Raw genomic sequence first — 19917 nt, 5'->3', positions numbered from 1 at the left:
GTGCTCAACAGGGGAAATCCACGGGAGGCCTTTGGTACGCAACAAAACACACACACGCCCTCCCGGCTAAGTGCAGTTCTGTACCAGCCAGCCGTTTCGTGCCGTGCCGTGCCGTGCCGGTAATGAGACCGGCACGGGACGATAAGACACGTGCGTAAAAAATGTTTCCGTTCTCGGCAAAACAATAACTTGTTTCTTTCAGTCAGCTTTAATTCAATAAAAGCCAACTCGTAAGTAACGAGTTGAAAAAATCGAGAAGTCAAATCTTATAAAAAAATTAATAATACAAAAGTCAATTAATATTCTCAAGAGACGTTTCAAGATTGCTGTCACGCCAAGCACGGCTTGCTGGTACAGAACTGCACTTAGCCGGGAGGGGTTGTGTGTGGTTTGTTGCGTGCCAAAGGCTTCCCGTGGATTTCCCCTGTTAGGCACATTTTAGACTTCGCATACCTACATCAAGGTACGTTTTAAGATGACAACATTCCCATGTACACAGTAAGGGACCAATTTTTTAAACCGAAAATTACAGATAAATGACACGCGTCAAAATTCCTCGTATCCGGATTCGCTTAAACATCGAGATTATCATAGGCTTGTATGACGTATCTAGTGATATATGTTGACACCGCTGGATGTTAACACCGCTGAATTTTCATTTTGTCCACGCACATGAGCCGCAGTGACGTCTTCACATCTAAACCTCCTATCCCCACGCGGTTCTTGGGAAAAGCGCTGGGCCTAATACTGCAAGAAAACTCATTCCAGTTCTGTGGTAAAAATTACCTACAAACACACGGAACTGCCATGGGAACAAAAATGGCAGTCGCTTTCGCCAATATTATTATGGGCAAAGTTGAAACAGAACCCCTTAGCCGAAGCACATTCAAACCGCTCGTTTGGAAACGATGTATAGACGATATCTTCTCCCTCTAGGATATCAGCAGAGAGGAGTTAAAACAGTTCATTGAACAAACCAACAATCACCACCCTTAACCATCAAATTCACGGCTGAAATTTCTGAAACAGAAACTACATTCCTGGACACTGTGGAAAACTGGCATTTAATAGATTACGACAGCCATTGCTCAGAGAAGTGTACACAGAACCTCGTCTTATTTCATCCAAAAGAGCCTAGTTCTCTTAAAGATATAATCGCGAAAGCAGAACTCTAAAAACGGCTAAAACACGTACGTTAGAGTCGCACAGGCCCGTCAATATTTATAAAATACTGTCTCAGAAATAACTAGAAAAACTGCTCAGTCGAAGTTCGGTATCATATGCGACATTTCGTTTCACTGCCAGTACAGTGCGATTGTTATGGAGTTAGGTAACAAAGCAAACCATGTGAAATAGTACTTCATACAAGCCTATCATAATCTCGATGTATATGTGGATCTTGATTAAATATATTAGGCCGGAATCTTAACGCGATTAGTTTAGAAGTTAAGGTTTTTAAAGCATTTTTTCGATCAATTTAAAAGTAAAAAAATTACGATTAATTAATCGAAAAATGCGCCAAAAATTGATCGTAAAAACAATCGAAAACTGCGCTGAAAAAAAACAATCGAAAATGCGTTGAAAATAAAGTAATGATGGAAGAAGTAAAAGTGCGCTAATAATAATCGATATTAATAAACAAAAACACGCTGAGTAATTAAAGAGGCTGTCCGCGTTAGAACAGATTAGGCAAATTTCGACTCTTCACCGATTTCGCTGATTCTTTTCACGAACATTAATCAATATATCCCATAAACAAGTATAACATTTACTGAGCTCAATGCGATCTTTTTCTCTATTGGCGAGACGGTTTACAAGGTGACCTCAGAGCTACCCAATTTACCTTCGGGGACTCTACAGTTTATCTTTACATAGCCGGTGCTGTCAAAACGTCATTCCTTGCTCAAACAACTTGAATAGTTTACGTATTGAAATTCCATTTGTCAATAACAATTTCAAGGTTCAACGTTTGTTTTCTGTGAAATTTTGACTGAGTTACAATTTTTTAATATACCCCCTCCTAAACTTCTGGGGCCAGTTGTTCAAAGGCCAGATAACTTTATCCACTGAGTGGATAAGTCACTATCCAACAGTTTCAATCTGTGCAAAGATTTCAGTATTTTCTCTTGTACAAGCGAATATGCACACTATAACCAGAGTTAAGTTTGGGAGTGTACGAAAACCTTGGACAACGTTTAACGTGAAGTATATTTTAGACCCTGTATAGTGCCTTATCCAGCGGATAAAGTTATCCGGCCTTTGAAAAACTGGGGCCAGAATGCATTAAACGTGACATACATGTAGTTAAAGCCTATTTTCGCAAAAGTGGGACCTGACTTAGGGTCAAGTCTATTTTCACTCAAAAGCGCTAACACCAACCTACTAATGTATGGAATAAAATTTGTGGGCACTTTACGCTGCGTGCCGTACAGATCTCTGCGATATCCCTTATCTTCTCGGATTTCAATCGAAACTAAACATAAAGCCGTCAGACCAATAGACACATTTCTGATCCGAACTCCTTTAGAAATAATAATCATTAGGGAAATATTTCTGGCCATTTAGCCATATTTTATAAAAGATCTATCCTTTTATTGGTATTTTAAATGAAAGCTCTTGAGCTATTTTTCTTTTCCACGATATGCTATAGAAACAGTGTTGTTTATTTTCAAGGTATATAAATTATTCAATATTCATTCTACGTTACGTTTCTTTTGTGTCTGAATAAAATCAGTCGATAATTAAAAATTCTCTCCAAGACAAAGAATTAGCTGGGGAAAAAGTTCTTTTCACCCTCTTATAGTGTGTGAACTGGTTTTTTTACGTTTTGTGACGCAGTGTTTATTTATCAACGTACCTTCGAATAAGCGCCCACCTCGAATACTCGCCCACCCTGAAAGCCCAAAAAGTTTATAAGCGCACCCTCGAATATAAAAGCGCCCAACCCAACCCCTCCCAATAAAACAAAAGCACATTTCCGTACTAGCGCTATCCGATCCCGAAGTAAGAGGAGCGTCAGTTGTGTTCCAAGGAAATTAAATTGTTATGCCTTGTTTTGCAATTCTTTCAAAATGTCCTCGCTTTCTGAAAATGTTAGGAAAATTATAAGCGCCCACTCTCGAATAACCACCCAGGGTGGTTAATCGAATAAATACGGTATCAAGACTCCGTTGTTCATTTCAGTCATATTTAATTAAAACCCAGAGGTGTTTTGATTTGAATATTTTGTCAAAACCCTCATAGCAGATTCCGAAACTTAATCTGCTATTCCTTCCAATTGTTCCCTGCATGAAAGAAATTACAGACTCATTACAAATCCAGCCAGAACAAGTAGAGCATTGTTTTGCCTTCTGGGAGCAACTCAAATATATTGGCATATGGCGAGCTGTTACTCATCAAATTGCGGCGATATTAGCGAAGCAGAGCTGATCTTGGGAAAAGAGCGGGTATTCGTCGGTCGTCAGCGACCTTGCCTATCTGCCTGTGACATGGACATGGACAAAGTCATGCCCGTACACTTGCTGGGAAGATTGCAGTAAGTACTTGAAAACAGCTCTCTTGTGCTTGGAAATAGTCTCTTTAATCAAAATGAATTGTAAATAGGTTTTATCAGTTCTTTTTTCTAAATTTAACTTGTAAATATCAATTTTGATTGGAACATCATCATCATCATCATTATTATTATTATTATTATTATTATTATTATTATTATTATTATTATTATTCCTCGCGAAGCGAGGTTAATAAATTTGTCGGGCCGAGCCGGCCCGAGCGGAGCTAAGCCGCGCGAATTCGAGCGAAAAATATATTTATATATGTCTATATATGTTTATATCTTTGAAGGTGTCCGCACAATGACGTCAGACTGTCTGGCGTTGTCTGGAGCAAAATTTGCATACATGGAAAAAAATATGCGTGCATGATCAAATTTCAACTGCAATGTTCATCAATATTCACTGGACACAGAACTATCTCTCCAGAATCTTTTCCCTTTCTTTTAGAAATCTTTTTTGTGAAAGAGTACATTAAAGAAATTACACGTTTTGTGGCCGCGGTCAATAATTTTCCGTGGGAAATAAATTCATCGAACACGACAGCGCTGCACGCCCGTTGTACATTACGTCGCGTCAGAAATAGATTTTCAACCGCAAACTAGCCCGTGGAACTACGAAAACACCATGCTCATCAAAAAAAAATTCTTATGCGCCTCTTAATCTCCTCGTTTGATGCTACAATACGAGTAAAGAGGGCTTTCCACCCAGCCCCCGCTTCGCGAGGTTTTGCGAGTCACGTATTTCTAGTTATTATTATCGGAGCTCCGCGCGCTGAAGGCCCCATTGATAAGGGATTTTGGTAAACCCATGTATTCGAAAAATTTTGGTGTCCGTCCGGCGTACGTACGTACGTCCGCCCCTTTATGTAAGCCACCGTGAGATGTCACACTCAACTTGTGCGACAACCCGCGTTTTTTCAGCGGACGTTGGGTGGCCTACTTCTTTAATTAAGAAAAACAAACGAGAATTTTAAAGAACACTAACTTATTGTATTCGTTGAATATGTTGTCAAACTACATATGTCGAGAAAGCAGGCGACTAATAAGCAAATTTGAAACCCAAGACCGACGAACAAACAGGCGAAATGTCAGTTGAAACAAACATGTGGTGAGCTGGGTGAGTAAGCAACTCGCAAGTCGCATAGAAATTAAATTCATTTTTGCAGGCAACTGTCGGTAATTTTCCATATTTAACATACTTCAAATTATGCACAAAAACTTAAATTGTTGCCATACGACAAATATTCGTGGATAAATTAATTTTAAACATTCGCAGAGCTATTCACAGAGTTATGTTTTGTGTTGGACTTGTGTAATTCATTTGCAGGGCACATTTGTAAATACGCATTAAACGTTTAAATATTTCGGACTACAACCAAACATTATTTTTCCTGTATTCTCCTTTTGTTAACGTTTACCTAAAGACTTGAATTATTTGTGTATGAGAAATATTTACAGAGTTATGTGTTGTTTTGAACATTTTGTGTTGGACTTCTCTAATTCATTTGCCATTCGCATCGCATAGGTTTTGTAAAATGCTCTAGTTTTAAGCGCTCGCTGAAATATTTCGGGCCACAACCAAACATTATTATTCCTGTATTCTCCGTTTGTTAATGTTTACTTAGATATTAGAATTATTTCCGTGAGAGAAATATTCACAGAGTTATGAATTGTTTTGAACATTTTGTGTTGGACCTCTCTAATTCATTCGCCATTCTCAGCGCATAAGTTTTGTAAATACGCCCTAATTTTAAGCTCTCATAGAAATATTTAGGACCACAACCAAAAATTATTTTTCCTGTATTCTCCGTTTGTTAAAGTTTACTTAGAGACTAGAATTATTTCTGTAAGAAAATATTCATAGAGTTATGAATTGTGTTGAACATTTTGTGTTGGGCTTCTCCAGTTAATTCGCCATTCGCAGCGCATAAGTTTTGTAAACATGCTCTAATTTTAAATGAAAGCGCTCACTGAAATATTTCAGGCCACAACTAAGCATTATTTTTCCTGTATTTTCCGTTTGTTAACGTGTACTTAGAGACTATAATTATTTCGGTACGAGAAATATTCACAGAGTTATGAATTGTTTTGAACATTTTGTGCTGGACTTGTGTACGTAATTCATTCGCAATTCACAGCGCATAAAACACGCTCTAATTTTAAGCGCTCACTGAAATATCTCGGGCCACAACCAAATATTACTTTTTTCTGTATTCTCCGTTTGTTAACGTTTACTTAGAGATTAGAACTATTTCTGTAAGAGAAATAGACGGGCTAGTAGGTTTAAACATTTTACCAGCAAATTTTATTGAAAATTTGTTACCGCTGAGACAAAAACAACAACATGAAAACAGCGATGAATAAACCTCACAACCAGAAGCAAGAATAAAAAGGGCAACCATACTAGCATCCAATAACGAAAACAGAGCATTGTTATCCTAGTTTAGATGCCATGGAGATTTCGAAATTTGAAAGAAAACAAGCGGTGAAGAATACTGTAAAAATTACCGAGTCTGCCGTTCGGCGCTACGACAAGAAGATCAAATTGACAAACTTGAGCCATGAAAGAGAACGCAGCAGCGCTCTTGGCGCATTTTTTTTTTTAAAGATAAGAGACATCAGAAAAGAAACAGATCCTTTTGCTTTGAAAATGCCATAATTTATTGGAAGTTAAACTCATTGTTATTTACCTTGGCCGCTTTCACACCTAAGAAACTCTTTTAAGTAAATTTCTCTTCGAATTTATAATCACTCTTTTTCGCTTACCTTCAAGTAAAAAGTTGTATCCGCTGTACCATGGTACATGTTCACCACAAAAAATAATATTATAAGTGGTCCTTGAACAGTGTCAGAAGCTTTTTTAAACTCAAATGAAAAGAAATAAACAACACCATCCAACGTCGCATGTTCATCCACAGAAGTAAAATTTTGATCTGTGCGCGCCGAACTCATTTAAGTGCCGTGCTGTCATGCTTACATGACAGTTTTTGAGCCAATCAAAAACCGTCATTTTGAGACGACATTCAGTCGTAAAATAACGTCGTCTCAGCGCAATGAAAAATCCCCAGGATCGCGAAAATTTTGAACATTTTGTGCTGGACTTGTGTAATTCGTTCGCAATTCACGGTGCACAAGTTTTATAAACACGCTCCAGGCCACAACCAAACATTATTTTTCCTGTATTTTTTTCTTAAATTTTAGTTAGAGACTAGTCAGAATTATTTCTTTAGGAGAAATATTCGTAGAGTCATTCATTGTTTTGAACATTTTGTGCTCGACTTGTGTAATTCATTCCCAGCGCATATTTGTAAACAGTACGCCCTAATTTTAAAGTAAACGTTAAAATATTTCGAACCATAACCAGACATTTTTTTCCTTTATTTCTATTCTTGTAATGTTTATTATGAGACTATAAATATTTCTGTACGAGGAATATTTACAGAGTAATACATTTTTGTAACAAAATTTTTTTTTATCCGCACGGCCAAATTGAACGTGCGAGATTAACATTACTTGGTAGCCAAATTTTCTTCATTGTACGCATTTCAAACGTTACACAAATACATTAAAAGTTTCCACAGGAGAAATGTATGAGAGAGAGCGTAATTGTTTCACCCACAAGTGTTTTATGGTCTCGAACGTCATCGGAATTCAGCAATGTGATCTCGCACGATCAACAAGAACAGCTTATGGCTCAAAACATTTTCCGCTGACCCGTAAAAAGTGTGCTTTATATGCACTTAAGATATATATAACTCAAGACAGGATGAAGAATTTGTAACGGTATTACGTTTATACAATAAGCAGAGTAGCATGTATGTAAATGCTATTTAAAAGGAATTGTGGAGCTCCGCTTTTAGGCTTGGCTAAATATATATATTATTATTATTATATGTAGTAGTAGTAGTAGTAGTAGTAGTAGTAGTAGTAGTAGTAGTAGTAGTAGCAGTAGTAGTAGTAGTAGTAGTAGTAGTCGTCGTAGTAGTGGTGGTATAGGTGATGGTGGTGGTAGTAGTAGTAGTAGTAGTAGTAGTAGTTCAATTCCAATGACAAAAGTGGCATTTACTGAAGACAGGCACACGCTCATGCATTTTTTTTTGTTTTGTTTTGTAGCATCTATTTCTGTTACAATTTGTATATCCAACAACAACATACCACTGAGATGCAAGAATTCATACCTAGGATTTTTAAAAGTCCTCAAGGAAACAAAAAGGGTTAAGTTCTTTTACTGTGGTATTTATTGCTTTTGCTGTCACTAATGATATTTCCTGTATAGCTGTTTTCAATTTCAGGCAGTATAAAATTAAGATTGGAACCGTTCAGTAAATATAAAGTAGTTACAATTAAATCTTCTAAACTTAGGGTGCATTTGACTGACCCTATTCTGGAATAAGAATACAGTACCTACATTGTACATTGATGTCAAGAAATCCTTCATAAGAGGTTTTTGGAATTACTGGATTACAAAATCGCTCTTAAATTATCATGAGTCAGCAAAAATTTGCAGGAATGTGATCCTAAATTTACTTGAAAAGAGAAATTTATTAGCTATTCCACTTATTCTTATTCCGAAATCCAGTCAATGAAACTCAACCTTAGTTGGTGTGCATCAGCCCAGCAACAATGAGTGAAGTTGGTGCCTTCATGATACCCCCGCCTTCAAGAGCGGCTAATACGTGGCAAGGTCTGAAAAGAAATCTTTAAAAATGCCATGGGGGACTGGGAACCCTATGTTATTATTTAAGTTTATTTCTTTTGTACAGTGCTCTGTTGACAATCATAATGGTGGAGAACATCCTTTTTTTTAAATATTACTGTTAGTACTGTTGTAAATTATGATAATAATACTAATAATAATAATAATAATAATAATAATAATAATAATAATAATAATAATAATAATAATAATAATAATAATAATAATACAATTGCATAATATTGCTTTCTTGTCGCTCGTGGAAGAGGGCAAGTGTAATAGTGGTGTATATACTCTTTTTCTTTTTATAGCAATCTATTTTATAAGAATACCGAGGCTGAGATTTGCGAAATTTTAAGAATGTTTTAACAATAAACCCAGGGCTGAGATTTTGCAAAGAATATAATTTTGTGTATTGAAAATTTGTAAATAATAATAGTAATATTTTATTTGTATAGCGCGATTTCCAGCAATGTCCAATCGCGCTTTACAATTACAGGAAATAAATTTCATTACACCATAAAATACTGAATAAAAAAAAAAGTACAATACAATTATCAAATACGAAAATAAGAAAATACAATACAATTACATGTTTTTAACAAAACTGTATAAAACTCTTCCTTTCTCTAAACGGCTAAACTAGCCAATAAAATTATAGAAACCTGCACAAGCCAAATGTTCGATGCTAATGACAGTTTGATCTTTCAACAGGCACCAAAACGCTAGTAATAACGGGCCATTCCATTTAATATCTGCAACCCCCCCCCCCCCCCCCCACCCCATCGAGGGACTGGAAAATCTGAGAGGGAGGGAGGGGATATTCAAGAGTAATTTCTGATAGGGCACTTATGTCGGTATCTTTAAACCATTATTTTTTCCTACGGGGGAATGTGTCAGAAGGGGTCTGCAAAAGTTATTCCTGACCGGGGTAGACACAAAAGACTTCAATGGGGGGCGGGCAGGTGCGCGAATATTAAATGGAATGGCTTAATTGATACCCAAATATATTCTAAAACAGAAATGTCACCTGGTCATAGACTAAAATCTGAGATCACAGGAACATTTTTAGTCTAACATCTGCAGAAAAATAAGAATATTCAGCCTGGGATAAGGGCTTATAAAAAGAAACGAGTGTATACGTACATTTTAAGGGGGGACTTAACCTAAATTTGAATGAAATTTGAAGTGGTTTTAAGAAGGGATAGAAGAAAGAAAATGATTTTTGGAACACTAACAGACAGTTGATACCCACGCAAGAGCACCCCAGGCTGCTAGTGGACTAACTTGGTATCCGTTTATTAGTTATTAACTACAAATTCTTATTTTAAAACTTCACTAATTCTTCAATATTTCCTATTTCTCTTAATTTTACCAATCCTTCTAGATAAACTATCTCCTCCCAAATATACCCAAAAATCACCTCAAAATTCACAAAACACCCCACAACATAGATTTACGGGATTAACATAGAGTTTTTGGATCGCTTGAAACGTGAACGAGATATTTCCATTAAAGCCATGTAAAGTGCGGTAACTGATGACGTTTACTTTAAGTCCTTCCTTAATTATTGTTTTTCGGTTTGTGCAGAAATCCGTATTTTGTTTCTCGAGCTAATTCCACGGGAGAAAGTTACGAAACATTACGCTACACATGGATAGTGGTTAGTTTCTAAAGAAACTATGGTGCTTGGTGGGTAGAGAGCAGAAAGGAATGTTTAGTTTATCAACAGACTTGATAAAGCGTTGACACTTCGAGCGTAATGGCCCTCAGTAAGGTAACGAATCTCTTTCATTGGTAAATTTGTCTACCTTGGTAGTATTTAAAACTCCAAAACGCCGGAATGTTGAAGATAAGCCTCCACTCCAATACTAACAGCACCGTAATTTGGCGATCTCAGCAAACATCACAAAACGTTTGTGCAACATTAGGACATTTCCCATTGCTCAGTGACCAGGCCTTTTTGTCACACCTCCTCGCACACCTCCTTTCTTGTCCAATAGCATTATGCCGACAGTCATAGGTTGATTGCTTCGCACTAGTGTGCGGTCGCTACACATTGTTAGCGGTTGGGTGGAAAATAGGGAAAGCGGAGTTTGGAGTGCGGAGTGCGGAGTACGAGGTATGGAATATGCAGAGTATGGAAAATGAGGAGTGTGTAGAAATGCATTAACTTTGGCAGATTTATTTATTTCAAAGCATTTTAACGCATATTTTCAACATAGAAAAATCCTTAGAAATGTTTTACTCTTGATAACTGGAAGAAAATGGAAACTGCATGTTAATAGGTTGCACCATATCGGTTTCAGTAAGCTTACTTTGTACCACTTCCGAAACTGAACTAACAGCAGAAGAAATTGCGAGTTAATTTACCCTGTTGGATGGCATATCCTGCGATGATACCTCGACTTTCTATAGTATTGATTGAGTAGGCCCGGACAGGTGATGCAATAAACCGCCTTGTATGTAATTATAAAAAATTATATGTCATTAATAATAATAATAATAATAATAATAATAATAATAATAATAATAATAATAATAATAATGATAATAATTATAATAATAATAATAATGATAATAATAATGATAATAATTATAATAATAATAATAATAATAATAATAATAATAATAATAATATTAATAATAATAATAATAATAATAATATTTAATATTTGTAGTGCATGGGTTTCATACAGAAATGCTCAACCGCACATAACAATGACAGAATGCAATGATATCATAATCGTGGAGCTCCGCTTTTAGCTTAGCCTAAATATGTATATTACTGCTTTTTAAATAACACCCTTTAAGTTCTGCTCTTATCGTGCTATCTGGTACCTAATACTAACAATAAAAAAAAGATATATACATATAAGAGCCCTTGGTTGTTTGTGAGTTTCGTGGCTCCTGCCACTTCATAAAGGCAAATCGTAAAAAAAATATGTTATCTGAAGCTGCATTAATTGAACTTTCTACTGATGTATAGTTTATAAGAGTTTTCTTGAATTTTGCGTGCAAATGAATTCGTTCTTGAATGTAGTATCGAAGTTCAAGAAGGAAGGAAGTATTCCTTCCTTATTTGAATTTTAGTGACAACTAAGAGTGACAGCAGTGTAAATAAGCTATTGTATCGGACATCACGTGATATTTCGTGTCACGCGAGTTTTTGTTTCCTCCGTCATCTAGTATTCGACATACACACATCGCTAAGAAAAATGCGACCACACTCTTGCTTCCATTCCTATCATCACTGAAGTCTTGACGAATTTTGACAATGGAATCGAACTAAAGGTATTGTAATTTATTTTGAGGCATTTTGGGTTAGTTAACGGTGTCTCGTGGGTCTGTATGTCTGTCGAACATGTTGGGCGATCGATCAGAACCAGTTGAATCATTGTTTAATTTTAAAAACGCCTTACTTCTCATGAACCGTACCTAATACATTTTCGCTGTGATTTGAAATTTTGCAGCAAGGTCTACCGTGCCTTGATATTTTACCGTGCGTTAAAGGCGCTACAAGAATTAGTAGACGCCATTACTGTTAACAAAGCCATTGAACAACTTTTTACAACGGACGGCGCGCGGGATATATGACAAGTTTGGATGTCTTGAATAATTTGATCGTCCTTAATCTATCAAGCAACGGTCATGAATGAAAGAACACCATACATTGAGGCTAAACTTATATTAAGCGACTCAAATGGCGTGAATAGCTCACTAAATTACTTTAAAGCGTTTCCGCTTTCTCTTGTTTAGAAAGCCTAACAAGCCGTCGTTTGATGTGCTGTCTTTAATCGATCTATCTTTCTCTGTATCAGTTTCAATGATGAAGTAGCACTATCACATTTAGTCAGGCTGTGGACTTTCAGTGGATAATTTTAAGTAAGATACAAAACGCTCGAGGCAAAACAATGCTTCTTTGACAATGTGAAATCATGGATGTTTGCGTGTCTGATCGATATAATGGTAATTTTAGGTTGCCTCTACTTTAAAGTAGAAAGGAACGTGAAGGGACGTCACATTTTTGTCGCCTTGTGCAGGTAAGAAGTAGACCTTTGCTATACCGATCTCTCAAATAAGGAGACAGAAATCGTTGGTCGCAGTTGTACTTTGTAGAGTTTCTGTTTACATATGCTTACATATACACTTACAAGAGCAATATAAACCTTTACTTGGTGCGGAATTATGCCTGGGTTTTTTTTTCCAGAAGCAATGGGTTTCCTTGCGTCTTTGAAAGCTAAGCAAAGCTTGTAGGCAAGTTGCATCAGTATGAACCGGGCACAATTATGTGTCAGTCGAACAAATGATGCTTTATTTAAAAAATCGACCAGCTTACAGGAAGTTCAAGTGCAAATAAGTCTTGAATCGTGTACGATGATAAAGACAAATTCGTTGTGTAGTTCTTGCTCCATTCTCGTGTTAAACATACCTCGACTCTCAACTATCGAAAACCAACAAAACTATATGTGACCTTTAGTTTAAATAATATTTTTTTATCTCGGCAACACTACATTAACGTGATTAATTAAGCTTTCTATTGGTATATACTTTATTATGCTTTTCTTAAAATTGATGCGCGTACGAATTCGTTGCTGGAGGATGCTCACGTAGGAAGCAAGGGGAGAACACATTATGGCTCTATCTTACATGTATTTGAATTTTCATGACAGTCAAGAGCACACCGCTTGCTATCTCGTGTCACGCGACTCCCATCAGTTTTGTTCCTTTCTGTGTTATTCAGCTTACCCACTTCAGAGCGGAAAAACGTTCTGCGCAATTTTTTCTGCGCATATTCGTTCGCGGGCGCAAGTGAACTAAAAACGCTGCCGTTCGATTCTGTTGTATTGTTGAGCAGTGGCTTTTGTGATAAAAAAGAAATTTTACCATCTAAGTTTTGTCCAATTTCATCGGACCGGGCATTTTAACAATACTGTGTAAGGACAAGAACGAAAACCATTCAAAATCCACTCCACGCTAAGGACAGTGACAAAAGGGATTATTTGGGAAGTTCCTGCAACAAAAGATATTTTTCCTGCCTTCAGTTGACCTCTCTGCAGATAATATTGTTACACATCAGTTGTGCAATTGACCTCCGGAGCCTACTAGATACACACACCGTGTCAAAAACAAACTTCTTTATTGTGTTTATCATGATTAACTTTTAGCTAATTACACTGGACCGCAAGTAGCGAAGGATAATCGAGGCGGGCAGTGAAAGACAAAAAGAAATATACAATATATTGAAGAGACATACACTAGAGGAAAAGCAGTACACTATACTTAGAGATCGAAAGTAACACTTCGCATGAAATTGTTCCCTCGACACCGATAATAAGGTCCTTGTGAAAAAAAAAATAGCTACTTTCCTACCCTCGGGCAAGCAAGGCTTACTGAACTTTACGAAACAAAACAAATGCTGAATTAAATATGTTACAATTTATCGCTTTTTTCCCGTTCACAAGTCGTAATTAAATTTTTAATAATTTATTATCATTAAGACATCAAAGCGTAGTCTACCGGCCTCATGACAGATCATTGGCGTTATTGTATGCTACTTTGTGAAGTATAGTGCCCAAAGATTGAATTCTGCCTATTTAAGGCTGATACTACCGGCGTCTGTCTCGAGCTTATTCAGTTTTCGGATCTCAAAAGCAAGGCTTTTGGAAAGCTTATCACCTTTCGCTGTCTTGTACACACCAATTAAGTTGTTTGAAAATTTTCAATTGCAGCGACACAGTGCTTGCAGTGATTTGGTTTGTTTTAGGACACTTGATGATCACAGTCATAACATTGAAAGACTTACCTTTAAATTAACGGCCTAGAAAATGACATTCTCTTTCGCTTCAGCGATTATATGAACACCTGCGTCCAGCTTAATAAGAGGTAATCTTACAGGTATCGTTAGAGACTAGTTTGCTGACCCAAAACAGTTGACTTGAACTTGAAATCAATCACTGTGGATGTGGAACAGAGTCCATTATGCCATTCGTGACTTCAAACTAGTAACGCCACAGTCTTAATGGTTCTTTGTGTTATAGCGCCACTGCTGAAGGGTAAAAGGTCTAACGTGTTCCTGTTTACTTGTATTCAACGACGCAATGCTAATTACTCCACTTCTCATTACGTACGTTTCTCGCTGGGAAAAATAGTACTTAGGTGTTTTGAGTTCATTTCTTCTTCCTCTAAAGTACATCATTTGGTATCTTCAGAGCCTTGCCTGACTAATCGAGGTAAGATCATATTGTGCTTTTGCAAGCAAATGCAGCCTTAATATTTATCTTGGAATGAATAGTTTTGAAGACAATCTTAGTCAAGTGTTTCAGCTTTCCCGAAGGTTGTCGTCAAGAAATTGCTCTCTGACACATTTTTTCTTCCCCCATTTGTATTAAGGGGCAATCTCTGCATTGCCTTGACATTTCAACGCACTTAATAAGAATCTGTCTGAAAAAAGCGATTTAGACGCCATATAATATAATCAGACGGCCAAACAACTGCATAAATTATTTGCCGAGATATGGCCGGCACGAGAGGTACTGCGTCTAAGCGCGGGGCCCAGTTCAATTTACACTCGTCCAAAGTTTGACTCACTATGTTCACTCAGAACACTCACTACGATTTGAAGTTTTAGCTGTAGAAAGGGCAATTCCAATTCCTGTTATTTTAAAAAATATAGTAAAATTCTCTGCTTTGCCTACGAGCGTGACTACAGGATGTCGCTGTCAGGAAGGAAGTTTTAAAAATTAAAAAAAAAAAAGCATTTTTACGGGCGCTATTGGGACAGTAACCGTCCGTCATTTTCGTTTACAAGTTAAGAAACCGAGGCTAAGAACTATGGACATGTTACCTTTTCATCAGCATGGTAGAGAAATCCGTTTATTCTTCTCGTTATTCAGTACTCCATACGCATCAGATATACACGCATTCTTTCACTACCAAATTCTTCTCTTAACATCGCAGTCCCATTGTTCTCGAATCCCTCTCAGACAAAATTTCCTATTTACTAATTCGCAGATCTTATAGTTGTCGTATTTTACGATCATATACGAACCATACAGTTCCGGTTGTATGCGCATCGTGTGTAAGCTTTTCAGGCTTTTCTTCCATCTGTGTTTATCCTGTGGCTTTTAGTTCAGACACAGCTTTCTATATTTTATACGGGAGTTGTTACACGCCGGTTCATTTAGGCGACGTGGATACTTGTTCAGAACGCCTCAATTAGCTGTAATTGTCAGCTAACATTTTAGTAATAAAGCCAACAACAGCTAGTAAATTCGGGGGGGGGGGGGGGGGTGGGGAATTCCGCCCCCTTAAACTTTCTGAGACTTATTCATCCGAACATATCAAACTGTATAAGCGTAGACAAATATGTATTAAATCAGTAAAAGGGAACATGATCCCAACTGTTATCGTTGAGTGTCCCTGTTTGTATGAAAGAAGTAGAAGAAGTTTCGTTTATGTGCAAGTTCTATTTGGTAGGACACGTTTCCGGATTAGAAATTCATTTGTCCTCGTTTTGTGATATCATGCGTGAATTGAACCTCAAATTTATGGTCACACGAAAAAAGATACCACATGGTTAACAATTTTGTTGTTTACCGTTTGGTGTGAACTTCAAATCAAATTGTGCCAGGAGCCACTGTAGGATACCTTACCAATTTTTACTCGTTTTCCATGTTTCACTACTTCGCACTGCAAACCGTAAATAATATTTTTTCCTAAAAGAGATGTGATGTCATGTCAGTTGTGCGTGGTGAATAAATGATAGATGTATTCTTTCCGATTCTTTCAGTCAGTGATACGGGATTCGACACAGGCCGGTTGAACTTACGGCCTGCCGGTTACCATTTCAGATGTTCTCAGTACCACTGAGATGTAAGACTCCGTGGTAGGGCAACCGAACTCGTAATCGGAAGGTCATAGGTTTCATTTCTTTGGGAGATGTCGGATTTTCTATTTCCAAAGTATACCTGTGTCATTGCTAAAAAAAAAATACACAGCTATTAATATATTTTTTACAGGTCTCGCTGCCTTCAAGAACCATGGCACGTACCACAAACATGGGTGTATTATTGTTGGCGTCAGAGTGGGGATCAAAACGTGGGGCGCTGTCCGCTTTCATTAGAGAGTTCGCCATACATCTAGCTAAACATCCTGACGTACATGTCTCCGTCTTTGTCCCACGATGCGACCACGATGAAAAGACTGCAGCTCTGAACAGCAACGTCACTCTGGTTCAGGCGAAAAGGATGCCTGGCTTTGACGAACTCGATTGGCTTTGCATTCCACCAGATGACCTTCAAATTGACTTTGTAATCGGACACGGAGTAGCACTCGGTCGCCAAGCACAATTTATAAGGGAACGTCGTCAGTGTATGTGGGTTCAGTTCGTGCACACCAACCCAGAGGAGCTTGGAATGTTCAAGGGTTATTCTGAAGCCATTTCAAAGGCGGAAAAGAAGCATCGAGATGAAGTGGAACTTTGTTTGATCGCTGATTGTGTCGTTGCAGTTGGGCAAAAGCTGGCGGAGGCTTACAGCTCTTATCTTCGCTTTTGTGGGAAAGTCCAAAACGTATTCGTCTTTACGCCAGGCATTTTCAGTGAATTTTTGAGTGTAAAACAGGTGAAATCCGACGGAAAAAAGTTTGGAGTCTTAGCTTTTGGTCGAGGTGATGCCGAAGATTTTTCTCTGAAGGGATTTGACATCGCCGCTCGTGCTGTAGCCAAGTTAAATGATGCATTTCTCATCTTCATTGACGCGCAAAACAAGAAAGGAGATGAGATAGCATCTCGTTTGAAAGCATACGACAATCTGTCATATCGAGTGAGCGTGAGAAAAATCCCTGAAAATAGGGAACATTTAAAACGGCTGTTTGTCGAGGTGGATCTTGCCATTTTTCCGTGGAGAACCGAGGGGTTTGGCCTCGTTGCTCTGGAAGCCTTTTCAGCAGGTCTGCCTATTCTTGTGAGTAACAACTCGGGATTAGGAGAAGTCTTGAAGAAGAAGGTTCCCCATGGTTCAATGTTTGTGGTTGACTCTGATGATGCTGAGAAGTGGGCGAAAGAAATGGAGAAGGTCTGGAAAAAGAAAAGAAAGATTCGACTTGATGAATCAAGGGATGTGCGTGATTATTATTCTCAGGAATACAAGTGGGAGGACCAATGCAGGGATCTTGTGGAAAAGATGAAAAGCATCCACAGAGGTAAAGAATTATTGTTACCTTTGATTCATTCATTCATGCATTACACTGAGTACATAACTTGTGTAAACGTTCATGCAAGTTACAATTAGCAAACTGCATTTAAAATGAATATATTGCAACCCGCGAATACTCTGGGCTAATCGTGTCAAGTTGCTGGCTAGGATAACAGCGGAATAATTAAGGCAAATTAAACTGGTGTTGGTCGCGTTTGTATACATGAACACAAAATATGACTAAAAAGAAAAAAGGAACCGAAACCAAATGGTTCTTATGCAAATTATCAGCTGCAGAGCTTAAAAGATCTGATAAAAGTGGGCAAATTAGGATAGCCTTCCTCATCTCTTAAAATCTGCAGAAAACAATTTTGTGCGTTTCTGTCTAGCTTGTAGAAAGATTATTTTTGCGTGTTCAAAGACTTACGGGATTCAGTTAACTCGTGATTTTGTTCCGAACCTCACAAGGGAATTGTTTTGTTTTTTTAACCTTGATGGTTAAACATAGAAGTTTCCATCAAATAGGCTTATGAAAAATAATGCTATGCTATGCTACGCTAATGAAACAATGCTAGCTTGTGGCGTTTGGGGTTGGTCGTCAAGAAATGCTGTGTAGTTTTAACTTTGAACCGAGGCTCTACTACAGGCCCTCACAGAAGGGTATACTAAGTAGTGCGCTTTGACGTTTGATTTAGGAATGGGCCATCCCAAGTTGCTGTGAATCTCATCATAGAAGTTAAGTACAGGGCTTTTCATATGGAGATTAGTTTCTTTTTGCATATGAATGAAAACTAATTTTCACATTAAAAATTTTGCACTTACCCTCGCTTCCATAATGAGGTTCAAAGCAAGTTTGGAAACAATGAGAAGCAACGTAACACTCCCACACTCCGATATTCTAGATTGTTCTTATCCAAGCTAAGACCTCCCCTCTGCTGCATATCTTGTGTGTGTTTGTGTGTGTGTGTGTGTGTGTGTGTTTTTTACCACTTTATCGACACTCATGATCGTACTCACTGTAAACTAAGTAAGCTTTGTCATCTTCAGATACAGTTGTGAAAACTATAATTAGGATTTCTGATTAGTTTATTTCTATTTTGGTACGCTCTTTTACAAATGTCAGAAGCTGCCAACCCTGCGCCCGGTGTCTTAGAAGAAAGCACTAATGATGCACCCGAGCACAACGTTACTCTGTTGAAGACTGAGGAACTCCCCGACAGAACAGTTCATTGGACAAGTGTCCAACTCCCGATTGATATTCTGCTTTTTACGGTGAAAGAATGTGAATTGTTAAGCTGCCTTTCCCACCTGAATCCTGATTTCTTCAAGAGTCATTACAAGTCTCTGGGGTATGTTTACTTCGGGGATATGGGTAAGGATGAAATGAAGCTCAAGATTGCTGTAATCCAGTGCAACAAGGGTTCCACTGGTCCTAAAGGTTCTGTAGTTGTTGTACCAAATGCAGTCAAAATTTTAGGCCCCAAAGCTGTCTTTAGTGTAGGTTTTTGTGGTAGTTTAAACCACAAAAAAGTCAAATTGGGAGACGTGGTGGTTTCAGCCAGGTTAATAACCTATGCATCGATCAAAATTACGGAGAGTGATATTCGACAACGTGGCGTTGACGTTCCTTTGAAAACCCAACTTGCTGTCCTTATACGAAGTGCTGGTTATTACTGGGAGGAACCGCTGAAGGATTCTAGAAAACTAGAGGTCAAAGTGCACCGAGATGGCGTGTTTCTGAGCGGCCCAGAGGTGGTTGACAACAGTGAAAGGCGAGAGGAGCTCATCCGGCGGTTCCCTGAAGCAATTGCTATTGAAATGGAAGGCGAAGGTACGTAGTTTTACTCTTCTTCAAAATGTGTTCTACAATGATTTGTTTGAGAACACTGCCTATTAGACCATCAAGATTACTAGCTGTCCGGGTACGCAACACATGAAACAATGCACACTAAAACTCAACTCAAAGTCAACTTGTTTTTGCCATACAAAGGACACAAAGCCTTCAAGGATCTGCGACCATTTTATTAGTTAAAATTGCGCGTGCGCTGTTGTTTGTTCCTGTTTTCGGACGATTTTCAGGTAATTTTGGCCTTCTCGGCCAAAATATTTACCCTGAAAACATTGTGTCCACCCTTTTGTGTGTAAATCAACGGCCAATATAGCACGTATCTTAGCAACAGATTGCTCAGTGTTAAAGTTCGTTATACAAAGAAATAATTACAGAAATGTGCAACTAATAAACGTCTTTACAGGTCTTTATACAGCAGCCCTTGACTTAGACGTTGAGTGGGTTGTCATTAAAGGCGTCTCAGATTTTGCCGACGGCAGGAAGTCTAAAACAGATGCTTGGAGACCGTTCGCCAGCACGATGGCCGCGTCACTTACTGCTCATTTTTTGCTAAGCAATTCTTTTGTTTTCAAAGCTTGGCCACATTATGGACGCCGTAAGTACAGATAAAATAAAAAGAGCT

At 37.9% G+C, this 19917-nt stretch overlaps 2 protein-coding genes across 6 annotated transcripts in view; both read left to right on the top strand.

The window, feature by feature from the left end:
- LOC146456825 (uncharacterized) overlaps window positions 1–19917 on the top strand; it is a 136955-nt gene that overhangs the window by 57139 nt on the left and 59899 nt on the right. The window lies entirely within an intron of this gene.
- The window catches only part of LOC146456824 (uncharacterized), a 71098-nt gene continuing 62590 nt past the window's right edge, over window positions 11410–19917 (top strand). For 2 of the 5 annotated variants that reach the window (XM_085092850.1, XM_085092851.1), the window contains exons 1-5: window positions 11410–11543; window positions 12229–12292; window positions 16271–17453; window positions 18570–19277; window positions 19699–19890. In XM_085092850.1, coding sequence (XP_084948976.1) covers window positions 16292–17453; window positions 18570–19277; window positions 19699–19890 — 2062 coding nt within the window. In that variant the 5' untranslated portion in view covers window positions 11410–11543; window positions 12229–12292; window positions 16271–16291. Of the gene's footprint in view, window positions 11544–12228; window positions 12293–14346; window positions 14483–16270; window positions 17454–18569; window positions 19278–19698; window positions 19891–19917 lie in introns of those variants that run through there. The other 3 variants (XM_085092847.1, XM_085092848.1, XM_085092849.1) reach the window with 3 other exon arrangements.

The sequence above is a fragment of the Pavona decussata genome, unplaced genomic scaffold, assembly GCF_977016875.1.
Source record: "Pavona decussata unplaced genomic scaffold, jaPavDecu1.1 SCAFFOLD_254, whole genome shotgun sequence".
In the NCBI taxonomy this organism is placed as follows: Eukaryota; Metazoa; Cnidaria; class Anthozoa; order Scleractinia; family Agariciidae; genus Pavona; species Pavona decussata.
The sequence above is the reverse complement of the archived record's forward strand: the minus strand, read 5'-3'. Positions and strand labels throughout refer to the sequence as shown.